The following is a 20,280-nucleotide window of genomic DNA, read 5'->3' on the forward strand; positions in this document are numbered from 1 at the left end:
TGACAGCCCTTCCACTCTGCCTCTGCTCTGCCTGCTCTTATGCCGCGGCGAACGCCCAACTGAGACAGACGTACTTCCATTGCCAGATGGGAATACTCCGTACCAAGTACTGTGCCCTCGCATGTGCGCATGTATGCCTGCCCACATCGTCCATGTGCAAATTGTGAACGCCCGTCATTATGCTGTATATTTCGTCGCATCCGGCCTCCTCTCTCTGCCTGGATGGAGGAGGACGCCCTGCCAAAGCAACGCCCCCCTCTCTGGCGTCCTCGAGAGACTCCTGATTGAACAACAGGCAGCAGACACAATATCTTTGCATTTCTTGCATGTCACTGAGCCCCATTGACCCGTCCGTCGTTTGAGAATCATCCATCTCGCCGAGCACCACGCCCCTGTAGCAAAGTTTCTTGACTCGGCATGAAATCGATACGGATATCTCTCCGTTTTGTGGCATCAAGGTGCTACGTCACAGCCACCAAAGAAAGATTTCCAGACAGAATGCCTTGCCTGTCGATGTTGGCAGGTTTGGGCGCTTGAGTGCATCAGCGCGCATGAGGGAAAAAATCGGGTGCCCGCCCAGCCCACAGGCGAGCCGCGATAGCCAGGCTCCCAGGCCCGACAGCCAGGCCTCGCTGTCGTGAACTATCACGGGGGCGCTAAGAGGGGGGCAATCCTTGTTGCTGCGGTTCCGGGTACAAGGTATGGGCGAGATCCACCTCCTGAAGAGCCCCATGCTGCTGGGACTGACCAGCCGTCTCGCCGCCGCTGGGCGTGTTTCGTTTGGTGGAGACTGAGCTGTTGACCCAAGTCTGCACTGCACCGCGCAGCTCATCTCGGTGCGACACCTTTCCAAGAACAACCTCTCCCGCATCCAGAGCCATTGCCCAAATCTCAACGTGCGATTCAGCACCCATTGGGTCATTACGTCGGTGGCGGGACAAGGTGCCGGATGGATACTGCCGACGGCATCGCCCTGTCTCTCCGTCAGTCTCATCTCCCTCACGGCAGAATCCCAGAATCCCAGAATTCCGCTCCGCAATTTCCAACTTTGACCAGGTGTCGTACCCGGAAAAGCTAAGCGCCCCCTCTCGCCCTCTCGACTTGCAGCGAGCGTCGATGCAGTGCAGCGCAGCAGTCAGCAACAAGAATGGGTTGAAAACCCAACCCATGTCCTGGGAACAAGTGGGAGCGTGGGATGGCCCCAGCATACGTGAGTAAACACACGGCGATCTTAGCACGCACCGCCCTCCCCCCCTCAGCTTATGGTTGAAGCAATGAGCAAATAAACTTGAAAGCCGCCTTGTGTGGCTGGGGAAGAGCTAGAGGAAAGCGGCTGCCGCGCGCAACAACCCCTTTTGTTGGTTCTCAAATTCATCCAGAGCCAACTTGTCTTGTCGCGATTCGTCTCATCTTTCCAGATCAGGGTTGGCGGATTGGAGGGGATGGGCAATGCATCTGGTCAGGAGTTGAAACGTGAGCACTGCCCATGAGGCATCATCCTCGCGAGTCAACAGCCAGCAGCCTCAGCTCAGCTGAAGACCCTTCAGGAAGGTGTCGTTCAGTTTTCAGCCTCGAGGTTCCAGAACCATCATCGGGATCGTCACTGGCACCACGACGTCGAGCTCCGCCTTGTTTCATGACATGAAACTGCCCGTCTGCCATCTCTAGGTGCTCGCTGATATCAGCCATCGACAATGGAATGCCCCGTGTCGACTTCGACGCCCCAAGAGCCCGCTGTAGTAAACCAAGGCAGAGAACCCCAGCCCAACCTCCGTGCTCCAGATTTCATATGCGTTTTGCTTCTTGGTTCCGGCGACTGCCGGAGTACAAGGGACGAACCACAGTCGCGACAGGTTGGCTTCCGGACTCACCAGCAACACGCCAGGTTGGGCAATTCACCCCAGTTCTTCAAGTTCGCGCCTAACTGCAAACTCCCAAGTGCGCAATCCCCCAGTCCCACCTTGCGCACCGTACCCAAGTCGATTTGCGCTAATGAGCTGAGTCGTCTGGTTGTTTGCGCCCACCGTTCTGGAGATCGCTAGCGTCTCTCAGCCCACCAAGATCTGAATGTCCTCGTCGTGCGGTGGGGCGCGGCCAGCACAGAGGAATTGAGATTGGCCCGTAGATCAGTGAGATGACTGGTCACCTGGCCCGGCTTCCTTGTGGCCTTCCGTCGTACATTATTCGATCTCAACGCAGTGAGGTCGGCGACTTTCGTCCTCTTACCGTGGCTTGAGGTCGCACAAGACAATGGAGACGGCGTGCGGGAGATTCCCAGGACCACGGGAAGCCCTGAGATCGTGGCCGTCCCGGCTTTTGACTAGTTCAACCGTTTGCTGGGGATGAAAGACACCGTCGACGCAGGCTAGGCCGACTGCCGTCCACCGTCACAGTTCATGGCTTGCCGTAGTTTCACACGTTCCTGAATGCAAGTGACATCCACCGACTCATGAGCCCTGCCTGTGGTTCAAGCTCATGTCTGTGCTGGAAGCTTGGGGCTAGAGCGCCCGAAACGACACTAGCCAGAGTGGCCACTAGGAGGTGAGCTGCCTTCCTCTCCTTGGAAGAGTGGATATTGCCCGGCTTGTCGAGCTTCCGAGATGTCGGTATCTGTGCAACGCCGGGGACACTAAGGAGAACGGTGTTGACGCCGAGTCCCTGGACCAGTTTAAGCATCGGACATCGGGATGGCTGGACCAAGGAGAAAGCGAAAGCGCATGTCCAACAAGAAAATAGCAAATGTCATGCCTGTTCGCTATTCGAGCCAAAACCGGGGTTTGGCCGTGCTGAATGGATTAGTGATGCTCACTCCGGGGACCAGCCAACTAACCTCCCAGGCTTTTTTGGCGTCCCCATGGCTAATAAGCCTATCTGATTAGATGTATCTGCATTTGGAGGACGCCAAATCGGACCAGCTAGCAAGGTCGTATAGACGCCGTGTCAAGCCCACACACATCAGTGGCAGCTGTCATGATGGCTTCTTAGAACCCATACCGCCAGGTGCAAAGACGGAGGACCTCACACGGATCTCTGTTTGAGGAAGACTCCCTCCAACTTCCCTTTTCGGGGGGGGGGGCATCTCCCAGCTGGTCGTTCTTTTCTCGGCTCTTACTCGCTCAAATGCTCCTGGCTCGAATGCTCGGATCCTGTTGACCAACGAGATAAACGAAAGCTCGTTGCAGTTTGTCCTTGGATTGACACAGACGTGACAGACTTGTCGTCCACCAGACTCCGTTCCTCCAGCGCGGGTGGGGACTTTGGGAAGCCGGGATTCCGACTCCTTCTAGACCCACACCCATGATTAGGGCTTTGCAGCACGGTTTATCCTCTTCTAGTTAGCCGAAAGATGTGAGCCACAAGGCCCTGGGAGGTTGTTCCCGGCCGACTGGTATCGTTTTGGTGGGAGCCTCAGGGTTACCCAGTTGACCTGTGCGCGAGACCGAAGCATTCGAGGAGCAGCGACTAGCAGCTCTCTGATCACTTTGATATCAGACCATCCAATGTGAAGATTTTCTTTGACGGGCAAAGAAAATACAGACATGGGCATGCCAAATAGTGACTGTGGGTCATAGATGCAAGTAATGACGAGCTTCAAATACTTCATTCTTCGTGGCGTGTCTGCTGCTGTTGTGGACCGTCTGATGACAGTATGGACGGTCCCTTTTTGACCGTGCTGATGATTGCTGAGCCCTCAACCCTGGTACACAGTAGGTCCAGACAATCGCTCCCCTGCAGAGTTAGCCAGGTGCAGTGTCGATGATGCCCTTCTCCGTCCCATCCTTTGCGGGCCCATCGCTCCCATGTCAAAAGGAATATGCCGCAACAAAATCAGGCATGCCTTATCTTGTTCATCTGCGGGCTCGGGCTGCGTAATTATTGGACGTCTGGGTAAATGCACCGAGAAGGCGGTCAAGACGAACATTACGGAGAGGGTTGCATTCGAGAAGGGAAAAGAAAAAAAGGGGGGGGTGTGAGGGGATGTGAAGGAAAAACGCGAACATTGCGCCTTTGTCGCGAAGGAGTCTTCCTGTCGGTACATGATCACCTGGAGCGTGTTCTCCAGCCTCTCAGCAAACCAAGAAGGTCGAATAGAATAAGCAGCGTCTTGACGCGCTGCCCCCAGAGTTGATAAAATCAAAGCCCCCCTCTCGAGCAAGCCTAAGGTCAAAAGGGGACTGGCGCATGGGCGGAGATGGCTGATTGCAAAGGCGAGTCAGGGAATGCCTGTTCACCTCCATGCCCACAGGGTAGAGGTGCCGAATGCCTGAGGTTGAGATACTGTACCATTGATGCGTGACAGGGAGCCGGGAGCTAGGTGGGCATCCACCCTCCACGAGCGCCTCGACTTGCATCCACAGACTAGACGCGCCACTAGGGAATTCAACCCCCCGCAGGCGATCTGGGACGCGGTGCTTCGCGCTCTGGAGAAGGACATAGATCGATGCGCTCTGGTGACCACCTTGGTTCGCCGATTCGCGAGTGTGGTATACCTTGGCAACTTGCAGCAGAGTTGGGAGGCAGAAGCGGCGTCTCCCCATGTCCAATGCGGACGACTTGGACCAACTTGGAGAGTAATGAATATTGAGGTGCTGCATGCACGCCAAGAGGGAAATGAAAAGCAATTCCGCCCGCATATCAGGGCGCACGGACAGCTTGTGGTGGTTGACGTCGGGTTTGAAGGCCTGGAGGTGTGGACACGATGCAGCACAGTGCAGTGTCGGTGGGATCAACGTCTTGACGACGAGGACCAAGAATCGGCCCCCCAATTCTGACGGCCACTAACGGTGTCGGCTGAATGGTTGAGCGGTCGACGACCCTGTCTCTGGACGATGTCGCGGAAGAGCTGCTATTCGCAAGTGTAGCACAAGGGCCCAGCCACTGGGCCACAAAGGGTTAGAATCGGCATGGGTTGCGCATCAGTGGATACTCCACGTGAGCACAGTCGAGACTGTCTTGTCTTGCAAGCCCGAGGGAGCACAGAGTCAAGTCAACACGTGGAGCCTTCTTGAAAGATTCGATTCGATTGTGCAACGGCAACTGCATCACTCTGCGCCCTTGGATGGTCCAGGGCGGATGGGATGCGGTCAAGGGTGAAGGATGGCAGAGCTGGGGCTTGGGTCCGATGACCCTGATATGGTGCTTGATATCGCCCAGCCTTGCAACACAGGGCACGGCGTGTGATAGGCGATGGATGGTATGTACTGTGCTTGTTCGCCTGGCTTCCCCTGCCCACTTGCATCATTGTGGGCTTGCCGCCCAATTCATGCTTGATTGGGCAACGCTGACCGTCAATTGGTTCGTCATGTGAGGCATCTGCATGTTGTCAGACACCGTGTTGATGCATTGCGGCGTGGTGCGGCGGAATTGACAGGCTCTGTGAGCAACGCGAGGATGCAGGCTCGTCAACGGCTGTGATCTTTGGTATAAGCGGTTGATGCAGTTGTCGATGCGTTGTTCTGCACTGACGAACTGGCGGGTGAGTTGAGGTACCAGTGGAGGCTAAGGTAGGGCAGTCCACTAATTACCTTTGGTAGACTCCAACGAGATGGGCCGGCTGTGCCTCTTTAGGACATTCAAGCCCCCTTTAGTTCTTCCCAGACATTCGGGTCGCTTGAGATCTTTGGGCCCTAGAGACTCCAGGACCGATCATTCGACCAGAAAGACGTCGAGAGTGCCAGGGTGCCGGAAACGGGGGGGAACAGATCAATCAAAGCCAAGAAGCGGCACTCATCTGCGATGCCGTGTAAGGCTGCTGGTGTAAAGTGGCAAAACCAGGCATGATGGAAGGAGACTGGAAAGTTGTGTCTTGTAATGCGATTGGCTGCGCATTCGCGGTCTTGAGCAATTCGCAAACCATTTTTTTTTCTTTCGTGTTTGGTGCAAGTCTCAAGGATGGTTGGCATCGTCAGTTGTAAATGCGCAGTACACAAGGAACCTGGAAGTTACACAACGACTGTTCCTTCCCAGGTCTGAACGATGCAACAACCGTAACCCGTGCCACGAGACGGAAGTAAATTGCCTGAAAGATTCATTTGATAATTATCTGGTATGAGTTATGTGAACGCACTGAGCTCAACCTCAGCCTTGCGTGTGCGTGGCCGGTTGAGAAGCTAATGCCAGATTGGATCTGATGAGAGTTTGAGCCTTGCATCAACTTTCCATGCGAGTTTGTTCCGGCTAGAAGAAAACTGTTTTCTTTTCTCGGCTTTAAGAAGGCCTATGATCCTGCGTTCTGCCCACTCATCATTGTCTGTTGTCTGTGATGCGTTCTGGCTTGCCCAGGCACAATGTGCTCCTCAACACCCAAGTACATAACGTAGGTACTATCCCTTGTCACCCATCCATGATTCATTCCACTAAGGAAAGAGAGGCAGGTTCTGCTAGCAAGGCCAAGCATAAAACAAGAGAGGATGGCAGCTCCATTCCAAGGACAGGCCCTGGAACCGTTTCATGTTCCCCGAAGACCGGATCACATAGCGCCCGTCGACCTCAACCAGACTGACCCCTCTAGGGCTGAACTGGAGCTACTGGCTGCGTCCGCTCGAAGCCAACTCAACGAAAGGAGGGGATACGGAAACTTGGGCCGGCTAACGGCGCCGGCACTCGAGTTGCTAACGACGTAGATGTCCGTCCATCCATGCACGTCAACAGTCGTCGATTCCACCGATTCCACATTGGCACATCAGCAACGAGCCGGTTCGGTTCATCAGGCTGGCGGGCGTGGGTTGCGCACAGCAAAAACGCTCGTTACACAGTCGTGTCGCGGAGAATATTCTGATCCATCGTCGAGTCTGGTTCGCGCGCGACTGCGACTAGCGTCTGCTGAGAACCACTACACCGGGCTCTTTCACACCCTCGCGGTCTCGCCGCCACGTTCTGCGGCTTTCAACATACCTTGCCCAGGTCTCGGTATCCTGCCCTGAGTCAGTCTAGGTCACAAGGGGACGCTCGCAATCTCTCTCCTTCATCAGCGGTCCTTGCCTTGAACACGCACCGTGGCAATCCGCGCACCCGAACCCCGTTCCGTTCCCCTTCATCGAGGTCCTCGCCCATTGGTACCCAGGCGACAAGCTGGAAAATCGGCAACTAACCTGCCTGACCCCTCTTTGCTCTTTGGGGTCCTTGAAGCCAAGCCACAAGCTGCATTGATCCTGGACGCCTCCTCGGTGGTGGAACCAGCCATTCTGCAAACCTGGGCGTCTGATTGGGCTCGACCCAAGGAAAAGGCCGCAGATCTGCTGCCGCAGCTCAGGGATTCGCTCTACGCACTGTATCCGGTGGAGGAGACCTCCCGTGGGCATTCCTTGAGCCCTTTGCCCAGTACGGGGTCGTTCGCCATGTGGGGACTCTGAAGCAGAGAGCGCAGGGCACGCGGCGACCACCCCTGCAACACCCCGGTCACCTTGTCCATTGTGCCGGCTTCGTGATGGCCCTCGCAGGTTGCGCTGCAGTCGTGCTCAGAAGTCTGTAACCTCCCCAGAAGACAGGACGCGTCCAGATGCCCGTGGGATGGGACTCACCGAGGCGGAAGCACCGAAAGGCAATGCGCCTTACCGCCGACAAACCTCCAGAACAGAGCATATGGACAGATTGCATCTGACTGGCACACCTTGTTTTCCCCTCTGGCTGCCCAAGTAGCAAATCCCCTTTGCAACGCACCGCACCGCACCTCCGCCACAAGTCGTGTGTGATGAGTGATGAACCTGGCCCCCTTCAGGGGAGATTGATGAGAGCAGAGACCACCACCACTACCCAGCCAGCAGGTCGCAGGACGCAGCAGGACGACAGGGAACAGGGGTCTCCCGTTCATCTGCTCCTCTCCTGGGCTCCTTCACACCGGGCCTTCAAATTTCTTCTTGTGTGTCTAACCAGAGGCAGGAAAACGCAGTTGCCAGCCCGTGGCCTTCCCGTTTTTCTCACCTCCACTTCACCTCGCCTCCCTCATTCATCTCGACCTCGTCGCTGCACCCCCTTTGCTCCCTGGGCAGCTGTTCCTTCTCGTAATTGCTCGCCGCTTTCGCTCAGAGGCACGAGTCAGCGGCAGATCCGGCACCGGTCGACGTGGGGTACCCTCGGCAGAACGATCGACCACGACCCAGCAGATTCTCTGGCCTGTGAACTAAGTCGACCATCTGCTCGCGCTACCACGGAAATACCCCGACTTGGGACTCTCTCATCTGCTTGCGCGAACTCGCACGCCCCTCTCTCAGACCAGACCAGCCAGCCCACGCACGCTACGCTACGCTATCCACAGCTTTCGATAAGCGCAAAATCCCACTGCCACTGCACTGGGTAGGCCTGGCCTGGCCAAGTTGCTTGCACCTCGCCTCCGTCGACTTCGGCATCTTCCACTCTGGACCCAAGCACCGACCGACCGTTACCAGCCAACCAGACGGACCTGCTGTCTTGTCCCCCTGGGCCTCGGAGGGTTGACAAAGCTGCTGCTCCTGCTGCTGCTCCTGCTTCTGCTGCTGCTGCGCGCGCGCACCCTGCCCTGCTGGTCCCACCAGAGCAGAGATGGACGCCCTTTTCGCCCCCAGGTTGTTGCGGAGGACCGAATCCTCCCCATCTCTCCGTCATCCATTTCTTTCCCTTGGGACCCTATAAAATTCTTTCGGTCCCGCACACGCTCGACGTCTCCGTCATTGCCAGAACCTTTCTCGCGCAGACTCGTCCACACACACCCCTCCCCCCCCTGCAAGGACTTGAGTCGCTCAGAAGAGACAAGAGTCAGTGTATTGTGGGAAGATACAGTTTGGCACACCCTAGCACCTGGGGGCCTGATGCGCTAGACCCTCTTGGATCCGGCAGAGCCCACCGTACCAGTCCGATTTCAACAACGCACTATATTAGTGTGTCGCTCCCCAAGCAGTGCCGACGACTTAGCCCGACCTCTCTGTGATCGTGGAAAGAACGAGACTATCCTTGCCCCCTAGGCTCCATTCCCCCCATCCCCATCTCCCCTCCCCAGCAAGATCCGCGCCCGAGGACTCGGCCTAGGTGCTCGCATCACGCACTTAACCATAATCCAACCCTTGGTCTCGCGAACGGCGCTACTCTACCGCCGCCAACAACATATACCGCCGCGCCGCCGCAAGTCTCTTTGCAAGCGCTCAGCCATTGCCCTTCTTTCCCCTGTTGCTGGATCAAACACCAACCTGACGCGGGCTTTGGAGCTAAACCTGGCCGGCCATCGCCCTATCACTCTTCCCGTGGAGTTGTAGCATGTTCCTGGTGCCAACACAGCAACCTCATACTTTTGTTGACCACCGCGCATCGCTGCACTCTTCACCAAGCACAAACAACCACCACCACTCCAAACTTGGCTCCGAGGTGACCGTGGACGCGCTCCTCAGCTCTCCCATCTCTATGGAACGAAGTGCACCCGAGTACTCGCAGTCAGGTTTGCCTTCGCCCTATCCCAGCAACTTCGGCGACACCAATTCTGAAGGTTCGACGGCAGATCACGCATCTGCTGCGCAATATCCTGTCAAGCAGGAAGCCAACTACTCGACCTCGGGCACTCCCACCTCCGAGTACGGCGTCTATCCTCAGTCAGCCCGATCCGGATCTTTTCCAGACCACATCCAGCGTTCATACCATCCTGCCAGCACCCCCAGCAGTGGAGGAGGTATGGCGCAACAACAGAACAGTCCGTCAATGCCCCAGCAGGATGGGCGAAACCATCAAGCCCACCCGGTCAAGTCTGACAACGATGTTCCTATAGATCCGTCCATCGCTGCGCCGAGTCCGACTTACGCCTCTTACGGGCAGCAATCCCCTTATGCGCCCGCTCCGGACATGACACACAGCTACTCTCATCCCAGCAGTGGCATGTATGCACAGCCGCGGCCGGACTGGACGGGCTATGGGCATCACGGCGGTGCGCCGTTGACACCCGGTCACCCTGTTTACGCTCAAAACCCTGCCTCGGCGCCGCCCCCTGCCAGGCCTAATCAGGTACGTTTTGCGCTGCGAGCGAGGAAGATGAGGACGGAGTTGGAGTTGGATTTGCGCGTTTCGCGCTGTGAAGCAGCACTCTGTGTTGGGAACGGCGCCTTTAGTTGCGAGACTGGAGCCACTCTTCAACGTCGCTCTTGGAGCTGTGACTAACTTGGTTGATTGTTAGGTTTACTCTTTCGTGCCCATTCCTGGCGCGCAGCAGCATAAGCGACCCCGACGACGATACGAAGAGATTGAGCGAATGTACAAGTGCGGCTGGAATGGCTGTGAAAAGGCTTACGGCACACTGAACCACCTGAATGCTCATGTCACCATGCAATCCCACGGACAGAAGCGCACTCCTGAGGGTAAGTTTACCGTGGCTTGAAATTCCGGCGCGTCTAGGCCGAGGAAATTTCAAAAACGGCATGTCTGAGACGGACTTGGCTAACACGCTACAGAATTCAAAGAGATTCGAAAGGAGTGGAAGCAGAGGAAGAAGGAGGAGGAAGCCGCGCGAAAGGCTGAGGAGGAGCGTCAACGTGTGGCGGCCGCAGCATCAGTTCAGAACGGAGGCCCTGATCCTCAAGGCCCCGATGGCACTCCCACCTCAACCTATCCCGGAAGCCGACCAGTCCAGTTGCCTCCCATCGGCTACCAGCCTGCTCAGTATCCTCCTCCTCCGACAGCATCTGTTCCCCAACAGCCGTTGCCCGATTACAACAACCACATGTATTCCAACTATCAGCCTCACTCGCCCTACGCACAGCCTAGCCAGGGCATCTCTTATCAATGTACGTCGCACAGACTAGCGGCGGCCTGAAGCGGCTGCCGTCCTTGACCCCATGCACTAACGCAGCCTAGCAAATGGAGGACAACCCCCCAGCCACTAAGGGAGTGACTGGCCAACAAGGAACAGGCTTCTAGAGGAGGAAAGTCACCAAAAGTCGAGATGAAAAAGAATACCCGCTGCTGTATTATATGGACCTCATCACCTCTATGTGCTCTCCGTCCCGAGAGGCCTAGCGGTCATCGCAGTCTTTGAGACGGAGAGATCCCGCATAGGAGCCCTTTACTCGGTAATTACCCTCTGCTTCAGCTTGGGTAGCATCTCGATCGACACTCTTGCGTCTCGAGGTTTTCCCCGCCCAAGTCTGATTGCCCAGACTTTTCTCATTTCTGGCTTTCTGGAGTTTTTACGTATGCACACGCCTTCCCAAGACAACATTTTGGGAGTTCGACATTTTTTGTTTTGCACGCTTTTTTTTATAGTTCACGAGCATTCGGTGGCTGGTTAAAGGGGCGGCATGGGGGAGGCGGGGGTTTGGCGCGGTTTTGTTATCTGCATTTGAGATGGATGATGGTGGCATATGATGAAGGAGAGCCGCGAGATGATTCTGCGAGGTGTGGTGAAAGCCGCATCTGCACGCACATTCATATCATCAGCCCAGTTTTTTGTGTAAAGCGGCCAGGGGACTGTCACGAACCTGACGAGGCACTATTGGTGCCCTGAAGCAATCGACACCATAGTTGTCAAGAAACATGTCCATAGCTGAAGTAACGACAACATTATAGCAAAGAGGATTGTTGATGCGCGAAGCAAAGATTTGCCCAAGTAACTTGATGTGATGTGTGCCAAAGAGGGTTTGGTGGCGAGAAAGATATCTTTGTGAGAATGCCACAATGGTGTTGTAAATCGATGAGAAGAATACTGACAGACTGATGAGATGGAGAGATGATATTTGCTATGGATATCTTGGATATAAATGATGCGAGGGAGGAGCATGTTGAGAGTTGCAGCTCTATCAAGGCATCAGGGCAAAATCGGGTGTCACTGGAACACGATATGCATATTGTGTGGGTAGCAACAAGCAGGCACAGCACATGGCATAGCATGGCATGCTGGCTTCCCTCAGTAGACAAGGGGCACCGTCGTGTCGGGTTGTGACAAGTCAGCCTCGTGTCGTCGAGTGCCAGTTTAAGACATTGTCGATGTGAGATCTTGGGAGAGACGTGGGTGGCGTGCTCCGGGGTCCCCTGGATGCAAGACCAAGACCACGGCAAGAAGCAGGCAGACGCAGTAGGCAGCAGGCGGATGCGGATGCAGGCAAGAGGACAGAAAGGAAGGGGGTGGGTTGAGGTTGCGGTTGTACGACAGACGCTAAGGCGGCTACGAGATAGTCGGGGTGCGAAAAGCAGGGCCAGGGATGGGGGATGGGATGGGCAGGCAAGGCAAGGCAAGGTTAAGGAAAGGTCGGGTTACACAAAGACAAGGCGCCTGGGCTAGCGCAGCGTGGTTCCGTGTACGGATATAGTGAGGATTTCGAAGGGTGGTCTGATCGCTTGGTGAGGCACGCAACGCCAAGTGGAGGAGATCTAAACAGATTGGCGAGGAGAGACAGTAGGAGAAGGAGGGTGGGCGTGTGCGCTGTTAGTGAGCAGCAAGCATAACATGACATCCATGAGGATGGATCGAAGCCATCTCGCCGGGAGGATCTGCAGCTGGGATCTCAAAATCCACGGAGGAGAGAGGGAATGCATCTGGATCTCAGACAGGACACGCACGCACGACACGACACGAGAGCCCACATATATCGTACGGTCTAAACACCGGCATTTGAGGGATCAAGACAAGGATAAGGGCAAGGGGCGGGATATGTGCAACGATGATAATACAGTTGACGATTTATTAAAGAAACGGACGGGAAGCAGATCGCACACGCGCGGGAAGCGAGCGGCCCGACATCCATCCATGGATGCTCCACGATTGCATTGCCGATTGACTTCCATCAGTCTGTGGGTGCGGTGCATGCGCATGTCGGGTCTTCCCCTCTTGTCAAACTTGACCACCAAAACACGCACGCATGCAGATAAGCTACTGCGATGCTTGGCTGGAAGAATTTAAAAAAGAACAAAAAATAGAAGATTAACAAGGGGGGGCGTGTGAAGCCGAAAGAGAAAAAAAAAATAAGGACGGAACCAACTTTACCAAGGCCATAGCGACGGTAAAAACAAGTGTGAGCCAGCCCAGCCCAGCCCGAATGAGTGAGCGAGTGTGTGTGCGTGTCCAGTTGCAGTGTGTGTGACGCCGTTGCGGATGGACAAGGGGGTGTCCCGGCAGCCCCAGCGCTAGGAGAATTTAGCCGCTGTTGTCAAAGGACGAGAAGAGAGGAGAGACAAGAACGAGACATGCGGCAAACCTGCGGACCTTGCATGGACACGGTCCGGCCTATGCTCTTTTAGAGACGGCGCACGACCGGTCGAGAAATATGTATGTTGGTAGTTAGTTTGTTTCTTCCCAAACGAGGAATCTGCAGGGTGCAGAAGTGACCTTTTTTTTTTTTTTAATAGGTAGTGAGGCAAGGCACCTACATGAATGGAACTTGACTTGTGCGGTTTCTCGGCCGAGCCCCCGACTCTAGCTGTGGTGTGAGACTTGACCAAGCAGGCTGAGACGGGTGTGAACATTGTTAAATGAGGATTTTGGGGGTTACACAAACATTCAGGTTCTTTTTTTAAACCGTGGTTTTTTTTTCGTACGACGTGAGGTGACTACAACCACACTCAGACACAAGAGGCGTTGACGGTGGAATGTGCAGAGACGAGGCTCTGGTTCAACGGCAAGGGCTTTTGTCTAGAACTTGGTAAGGAATTGCAAAGCAAGATTTTAAACCGATGTTTAAAGATAGACGTGTTTCATAGCACAGCAAGCATCAAGGCTGTGACATTAATTGTGATTCGATCTATGGATATGGATACGGCAGTACGGATATACGGGTAGAACAATAGACGAGCTGCAACCACTATAACCTACCTCCAACCTCTACCCTACCCTCTCAGGATAGGTACTTTTCCTCCCCATCACATGCAGCAACCACCACCAAGCCCATGACGTGAAGTAAACTCGCATCTATCCCAAGGCGAGCCTAGCAGAAAAAATTCATGGTCGATAGCCGAAAAACCCGACGGCGCGGTTCACGGACGGACGGGGCCGAGCCCACTGGCTCGCGCACCCCCAAAAAAGCAAACCAGGGGGGGTCACAAGCACCGTTGGAGGAAAAAAAAAACGGCCCCAGGACACACAGACGCTGATGCACCACAAGACCTGGGATCCATGGCGCGCACGCCGGCTTTTATCTCGTTGTGGTTACGGCGTGGTAAGGGCCTTGCAAGGGGCGTGGGGTTTTGTTGGCTCGTGTTGGATCAGAGTGATGAGGGTCTTTGAGCCGAGCTTGTTTGGGTTGGCAGGTCTTGTCTCAAAGTTAAAGCGGACTGTAATGCCTGCAAGTGTGGGTGTCGTTTGGTTCGGACGCTCTTGTTGCAGTTTGGCTACCGAAAGGTATCCATATACTGATCATAGCCCATGACCAGACGCTGTTGAATTTCAGCATTGAGCGGTTTCCTACACCAACTTGCGTCAGGGCAGTTTGCAATAAACGCTGTTCTATATCAAAAGGATCAGCTGCAAAACGTTACGATATGCGGCTGTCGTCTGAATAAACATGAGGCGACAGAGGCTTGCAGGGGCCATGCGGCTCATGACCGTTGACCTGCAGCCCTTGACGCCCATGTGCCCGAGTGCAAAAAGAACACGTCCATCCTCTCTACCAGGTGCCGATTCCAAACGGTGAATTGCCCTTTGAGGGTTGGAAGCCGTTGCAGATCGGAGTATGCAAGCAAAACGGCCCGGGGGAGTGTGCATTGTTCGGCATCGCCATGAGATAGAGTTGATGCCTCTCGCCTACAGTTTGTTAGATACATGATATAGCCAAGACCGTGCTCTTCTCACTGTATTTGGTAATAGACATGTTGTACTTGTCATGTAATTCAATTAAAGGTTCTTGGTGCTGACAGGAGACGATTATCTGCTTCATCATGAGTGTGCCGGCTCACCACCAGCAAGGCAAGGATGTGGTTGACGTCAAACCACTACAAATTAGCAAATGCCCCGTGACCATGTCTTGCTTCTTTATCGAATAAAACTGTTTGAAAATTTGTCTCATTTACTGCATCACTTTCATTGTCTCACAAGAACCTGTCATACAGTCCTGTTGGTGATTTGATGACGTCTCCGTCTTTTGATTGCGCCTGCCTGCATGTTTTGCCGACACCGCCCGCGCGGTCGTAAAAAGAAGACACTGGGATAAACCTATACGCTCATTCTTCCCTAAATATAATAAATAAATTATAATGAAAATATGAAAATACTCTAAGTTATAATATTATTTTATAAATATTTTTATTAATTATCCTTAAGAGGAGACGGGTTACCCTCTTAATGTTCTGGCGTCTTATTTACTTCTTGACCCGCGTGCCAACCCTCCTCAGTTTCTTTCGACTTCCGGAAAGGTATTCTTATCGAGAACGCAACCATCTTGACTTCCAGAAAACTACTTTCCTCACCCTGCCGCGGGGCCGTCTTCAGATGTGGAGGACCCTCATAGCACGACTCCCCACGCGGGTGAAGAAAGAAATAAGACGTGGGAACGGCAAAGAGGTAATCCAAGTCTACTTAAATATTATAGATAAGTTATAAAAAAGAAGATCAAATAATTATAAAAGAATCTCCTTATTAAACATAAATTTTATATAGAATTTTACCATTCTTAGGGGAGAATTACCAACGCTATTGCCCCTAGTCGTTCCATGAGACGAGATCACGCTGTCTTCCAGACTCATCCAGGTCCACGATCTCCGGCGCCCACTCGCCGCGTTCGTCTTCGGCAGCCAGATCTGCAACTTCAAGCTCCACCTGTTCTCCATCCTCCATCATAACATTCCCGCGGCGAAGGTAGGCGCCCCCGAGATCCCAATCCAGCGAGCCGGCAACAAATGCCTCGAGTCCTGCAAAGGCAGTGCCGACATCTAGTTGTTCGGGGGTGGCTTGGGCTCCGAGGCCAAGGAGGAGTTCATCGAGACGCCGTTTGTAGACTGTAAGCGCGAGGCGTAGCTCGCGGGTTTGCGAGTCGGAATAGTCAAGAACGGAGCCGTCAAGCCAAGACGCACTGTAGGATAACTGAGCAGTGAGGCTGCGGATGAAGGCAGCGGCAAGGTCCGGTCGATGGGCGGGGAGGATATAGGCTCGGAGGAACAACTTGAGCAGCATATGCCACCACTGTTGGATGCACGAGTCATTCCCTAGATGCATCCCCACGACGTAGGAGAATTGGAACTCGCCAACAATGTCATCGGAGGTAATATTGTTGTCAACGAGCGACAAAATGTAGGGCGTTGCGTCTGTAGCTTCGAGTGTCCGATCAGCACCAGTATTATCAGTCGAGTATGTCTTGGACCGCTGGCCAAAGATGAAGTTCAGCTCGCGAGCTTTGAGAAGCGGATTGGATATCGAGTCATCGAGCTCTATCTCTGCGGCCATGAGTATTGAGCCCTTGACGCGGTCGCCCGTATGAACCGCCCAGTTGTCAGAATGTTGCCCCGTGACACGGTTGAGGACACTCTTAGTAATTTTGCCTGTCAACTGCTCCCACATCTTGAGATTCTTTTCCGAAGAAGTCTGAGATAGCTCTCCGCTAGCTGCGTTGACAGCGCTGGGATCATGATAAGGGACAAGCTTGGAGTGGATAGTGTCAAGGTTGTCTGCCTGGATGCGTGCCTCAGCCCTAGCAGAGTCTCCGAGAACTTCGTTGAATCTGTCCCATTGCAAGACGTGAACTGTGTTCACGGCAGTGGTAACTATCCAGATACCACATCGGGTAGAAATACCTCCTGGGTGAGCAACCCAGAAGAAGTGAGGACCTGGTGGTATATCTCTGACGCCACCGAAATGCTTTGCCGTGAAAGACAGAGAATCATATCCGACGGTGAAGACTTCGGGCAGGTCAAGGACGAGAACCACGTCGCCACCACCCAAGTTGTGCGTCAGTGGCTCCCAGGCGGGAAACGACTTGAACGAGCTCTCCTTAGATGACTTGTGGATAGAACTGCCACCATCCTCGCTCTGTCCAGCTGGGGGGTCGAGAGGTGGTGGGAGGTCGTCATCTTCCTCCACATGAACCTCATCCGTAGGCTGATGCACATGAAGCGATCCCAGAGGATGTGAACCGACAACTGATACCGATTTGACGGAGCGGCCGCCAGCGGAGGCGTTGGAGTCTGATTTTGTCAAGCCCTTGCGGGCGGGCAACGTCGGCGGGGCGTCACCTTCCATCTCAACAGTGTGGTGTAGACGATATATGCAGAGAAAAAGAGATATTCAGGGTATGCTATAGACGAATTTAGCCTAAGAGCCTGGGTTTCTCTGATGATAGGTGATTTAGTAGGTGCTTGCGAGGTGTAAAGGTGTGGTTTGAAGGTGGTCTTTGTTGGAGAGTGACGTTATGGCGGGCAGGCCGTCGTAAAAAAACGTGAAATAGCAAAAAGGCTCAACTTCATAGCCTAACAATGAGCAAACCAAGTGATAAATAAAACAAAGTGATTATGATAATCACTTTCTAATATAATTAAATTACTTATGATATTTTCCTCAGAATTCTTAGCACTTAAAGATAGCTATTCTTGCTCTACTAATAAGAGGGGATTAGCTTGGTGTCTCGTATTTTTTTCTTGGCCTGGGTGGTTGGATCCAGGACATCGGTGTTGTTTTATGTGAGCTAATAGGCCGGTGAACGGCGAGTAATACACAAAAAGTCATTGCTTTGGGTAAAGCTAGGAGTTTGGGATGGATAGGGAACAGTTGGTCGGGAGGACTTGAGTATCTCGGAATTAAATCTGAGAATAATGATAGTGGCAGTCGCTTGTTTTTTGAACTATTGTCCATTAATTCCTATTGCTCAAGCCGAGGCTCAGGCTTGTTGCTCTGTTCCTGCTCAAGACAACAGAGCGAAGCCGCTGGGCGACCGAAACAGCAAAGGGACAAGCGGACACCATCCCTCCCCTCCAGGAGCATCAGTGCACAAGGCAATGCAGCACATCGGCATCCAGACGCGTCACAGGAACATTGCAGGAAACAGGAAGCCTAATATCGGAGCGTGTCCAGCGAACAAGACAATTCATTGAGCACGTCACAGTCTCTTGCAGTGCGAGCCCGGTCGTTAACTTTGAAGATTTCATTTGCCTGCCAGATCCTTTACAGTCCGTCAAAAGCAAGGCCATGCAAATGCCAATGGGAAACCCATTCCCATACCAGGGAATATTTGACTCCAGTCCCTTTTCCGCACTGCCCGTAGTATCCTCCACTGCAACAACGCTCCGATCTCCCCCGAGTTTTTGTCCCCATTCCGAGCGGCACCGTTTAACGGTAAGACTTCTGGAAGCGGGAGCGGGCGCCCTTACCACCGAACTTCTTGGGCTCGCAGCGGCGGTTGTCGGCAACGAGGAGGGTTCGGTCGAACTGGACGAGGGCCTGCTTGAGGAGGTTCTTGGAGTGCTCGTCGACGAACTTCTGGTAGTAGGCGATGAGGGACTTGGCGATGGCTTGACGGATGGCGTAGATCTGCGAGGTGTGACCACCACCGGTGACGCGGACACGGATGTCGACGTTGGCGAACTTGTCAAGACCGACAACCAGGAGGGGCTCGTAGACCTATTGGTAGAAGTCTCAGCAATTTGTTCGTTTCCCACAAGTCCACATTCACCGCGTTTCGGAGAGATTTCTCGTTCCAATCGTCTTTCTCGAACTCGATGATGGGGACGTAGATCGCAGGAGAGGGCTCAGAATCGTACCTTGAAGCGCAAGATCTCGGGCTGGACGAGCTGCAGAGGACGGCCGTTGACCTTGATCAGACCACGGCCGGTCTATTTCTCAGAAAAAAAGGACATGTTAGCCTTGGTGATCTCTCCCATCTCTCAGTATTTCACCATTCCCACGAACCTTGCAGTGGGCGACGGCGGTGGCCGTCTTCTTCTTGCCGAAGCATTGCACGCTCTGCGTCGTCGACATGATTGCTGATTGTCTGGTTGCCGGGAGGGTGCTGTGAGGTTAACGAGCTGCGGGACGTGTTGCAACAGATGGTCTAGCTCGCCTGTCGATTTTTGCAGAAGAGAGGGTTTGTGCCCTCGAAAGACGCTATGCCACTTTGAGTGGGTCTTTGCTGGCTGCTGGAGGCGGCGCACCAAAAATTGGCAGGGGGAGGTTCACACTTGTGGAGGCACGGAAAAATTCCTGCGCACGTGATGGAAACCCTAACTGTGCCCTTGAAACTTAGCGCTCCCAATTCGACGTTTGCCAAAAATTCGCCTCGCCAGATCCTCACGCCGGACACTATCACAGCCATCCAGCCCGTCGACTAACCCGCAGTGTCAAGGTATGCGATCACGACCTCATCGATCAAGCATCCAGAAGTACTGACATATTTTATCAAGATGGTTTCCGCCAAGAAGCACGTCCCCATCGTGAAGAAGCGTATGTACCGCCCACCCGAGATGCCCTTCGACGACTGCCCGACGACGAACTTTGGAGGAGAACGATGAAGATTTTTCTGGGTCGATTGGGAATAGAGATGTTGACTCGTGTGTGTGTGCAGGCACGAAGCGCTTCGAACGTCACCAGAGTGACCGGTTCAAGTGCGTGGACCCCAGCTGGCGCAAGCCCAAGGGTATCGACAGCCGTGTCCGACGACGCTTCCGCGGCACCATTGCCATGCCCTCTGTACGTGCAGCCTCTCCGAGACGGACAGAGAAGAGACTCTTGTCCGGTGGATGAATGGATGGACTTGGTGCTGATACTTGCGACTCCAGATCGGCTATGGCTCCAACAAGAAGACCCGCTTCCTGACCCCCTCCGGCCACAAGGCCTTCCTCGTCAGCAACGTCAACGACGTTGAGCTTCTCCTCATGCACAACCGAACCCACGCTGCCGAGTACGTTCCCGGAATTTTCTCTAGGTCAAGAGACATACACTGACAGTCACACAGGATCGCCCACAACGTCTCGTCGAGGAAGCGAATTGACATCATCGCCCGCGCGAAGCAACTAGGCGTCAAGGTCACGAACCCCAAGGCGAAGGTCACCACCGAGGTTTAAAAGGGAAATTAGGGTCGGTTTTTGGGCTGCTTTACGGGGTTATGCATTCGGAAAGGGGTTTGCGTTGCCTTGCGGTTTCTGGCATATACCTTTCATGCTAGAGAAATAAAAACGCGCCGTTGAACGACAAATTCAAGCCAAAACTAGCATCAACCGCTTGAGAAAGACGACAATTATTTTCCTCCCTTCGGAAAGTCTTGAAACCTGATTAGGGCGCTAAGGAGGGGCGTAGTGAAGGCTCATGCATTTGTGGATGAGACCATGAAAATAGATACAATCCCTCTATGGGCCACCATTTCTTGTTACTGTGCTGTCTGTTCTCTACATGGCAATGACTGTGAGAGTATGCGTCCTCGC

The 20,280-nt window shown here is 53.9% G+C and overlaps 4 protein-coding genes across 4 annotated transcripts; 2 read left to right on the plus strand and 2 right to left on the minus strand.

Moving 5' to 3' along the window:
• Positions 1-9,225: 9,225 nt before the first annotated feature.
• NCS54_00833500 (C2H2-type domain-containing protein) lies at positions 9,226-10,835 on the plus strand (the record flags this gene model as incomplete). Its single annotated transcript, XM_053153724.1, has 4 exons — positions 9,226-9,960; positions 10,130-10,310; positions 10,404-10,736; positions 10,807-10,835. 4 exons carry the CDS (start codon positions 9,226-9,228, stop codon positions 10,833-10,835), a joined length of 1,278 nt encoding a protein of 425 aa, XP_053009699.1.
• Positions 10,836-15,577: 4,742 nt separating this feature from the next.
• Positions 15,578-17,110, minus strand: NCS54_00833600 (Hypothetical protein; the record flags this gene model as incomplete). The annotated part of the gene is made up of 1 exon (XM_053153725.1): positions 15,578-17,110. The coding sequence occupies one exon, from the start codon at positions 17,108-17,110 to the stop codon at positions 15,578-15,580; it is 1,533 nt and encodes a 510-aa protein (XP_053009700.1).
• Positions 17,111-18,193: 1,083 nt separating this feature from the next.
• On the minus strand, positions 18,194-18,841 carry NCS54_00833700 (Hypothetical protein; the record flags this gene model as incomplete). The annotated part of the gene is made up of 3 exons (XM_053153726.1): positions 18,194-18,484; positions 18,625-18,696; positions 18,773-18,841. 3 exons carry the CDS (start codon positions 18,839-18,841, stop codon positions 18,194-18,196), a joined length of 432 nt encoding a protein of 143 aa, XP_053009701.1.
• A 301-nt stretch (positions 18,842-19,142) lies between these two features.
• On the plus strand, positions 19,143-19,923 carry NCS54_00833800 (60S ribosomal protein L32; the record flags this gene model as incomplete). The annotated part of the gene is made up of 4 exons (XM_053153727.1): positions 19,143-19,303; positions 19,425-19,549; positions 19,639-19,760; positions 19,815-19,923. Exons 1-4 carry the CDS (start codon positions 19,264-19,266, stop codon positions 19,921-19,923), a joined length of 396 nt encoding a protein of 131 aa, XP_053009702.1. The 5' UTR covers positions 19,143-19,263.
• Between the last annotated feature and the right edge of the window lie 357 nt (positions 19,924-20,280).

This window comes from Fusarium falciforme, chromosome 6 (genome assembly GCF_026873545.1).
Source record: "Fusarium falciforme chromosome 6, complete sequence".
In the NCBI taxonomy this organism is placed as follows: domain Eukaryota; kingdom Fungi; phylum Ascomycota; class Sordariomycetes; order Hypocreales; family Nectriaceae; genus Fusarium; species Fusarium falciforme.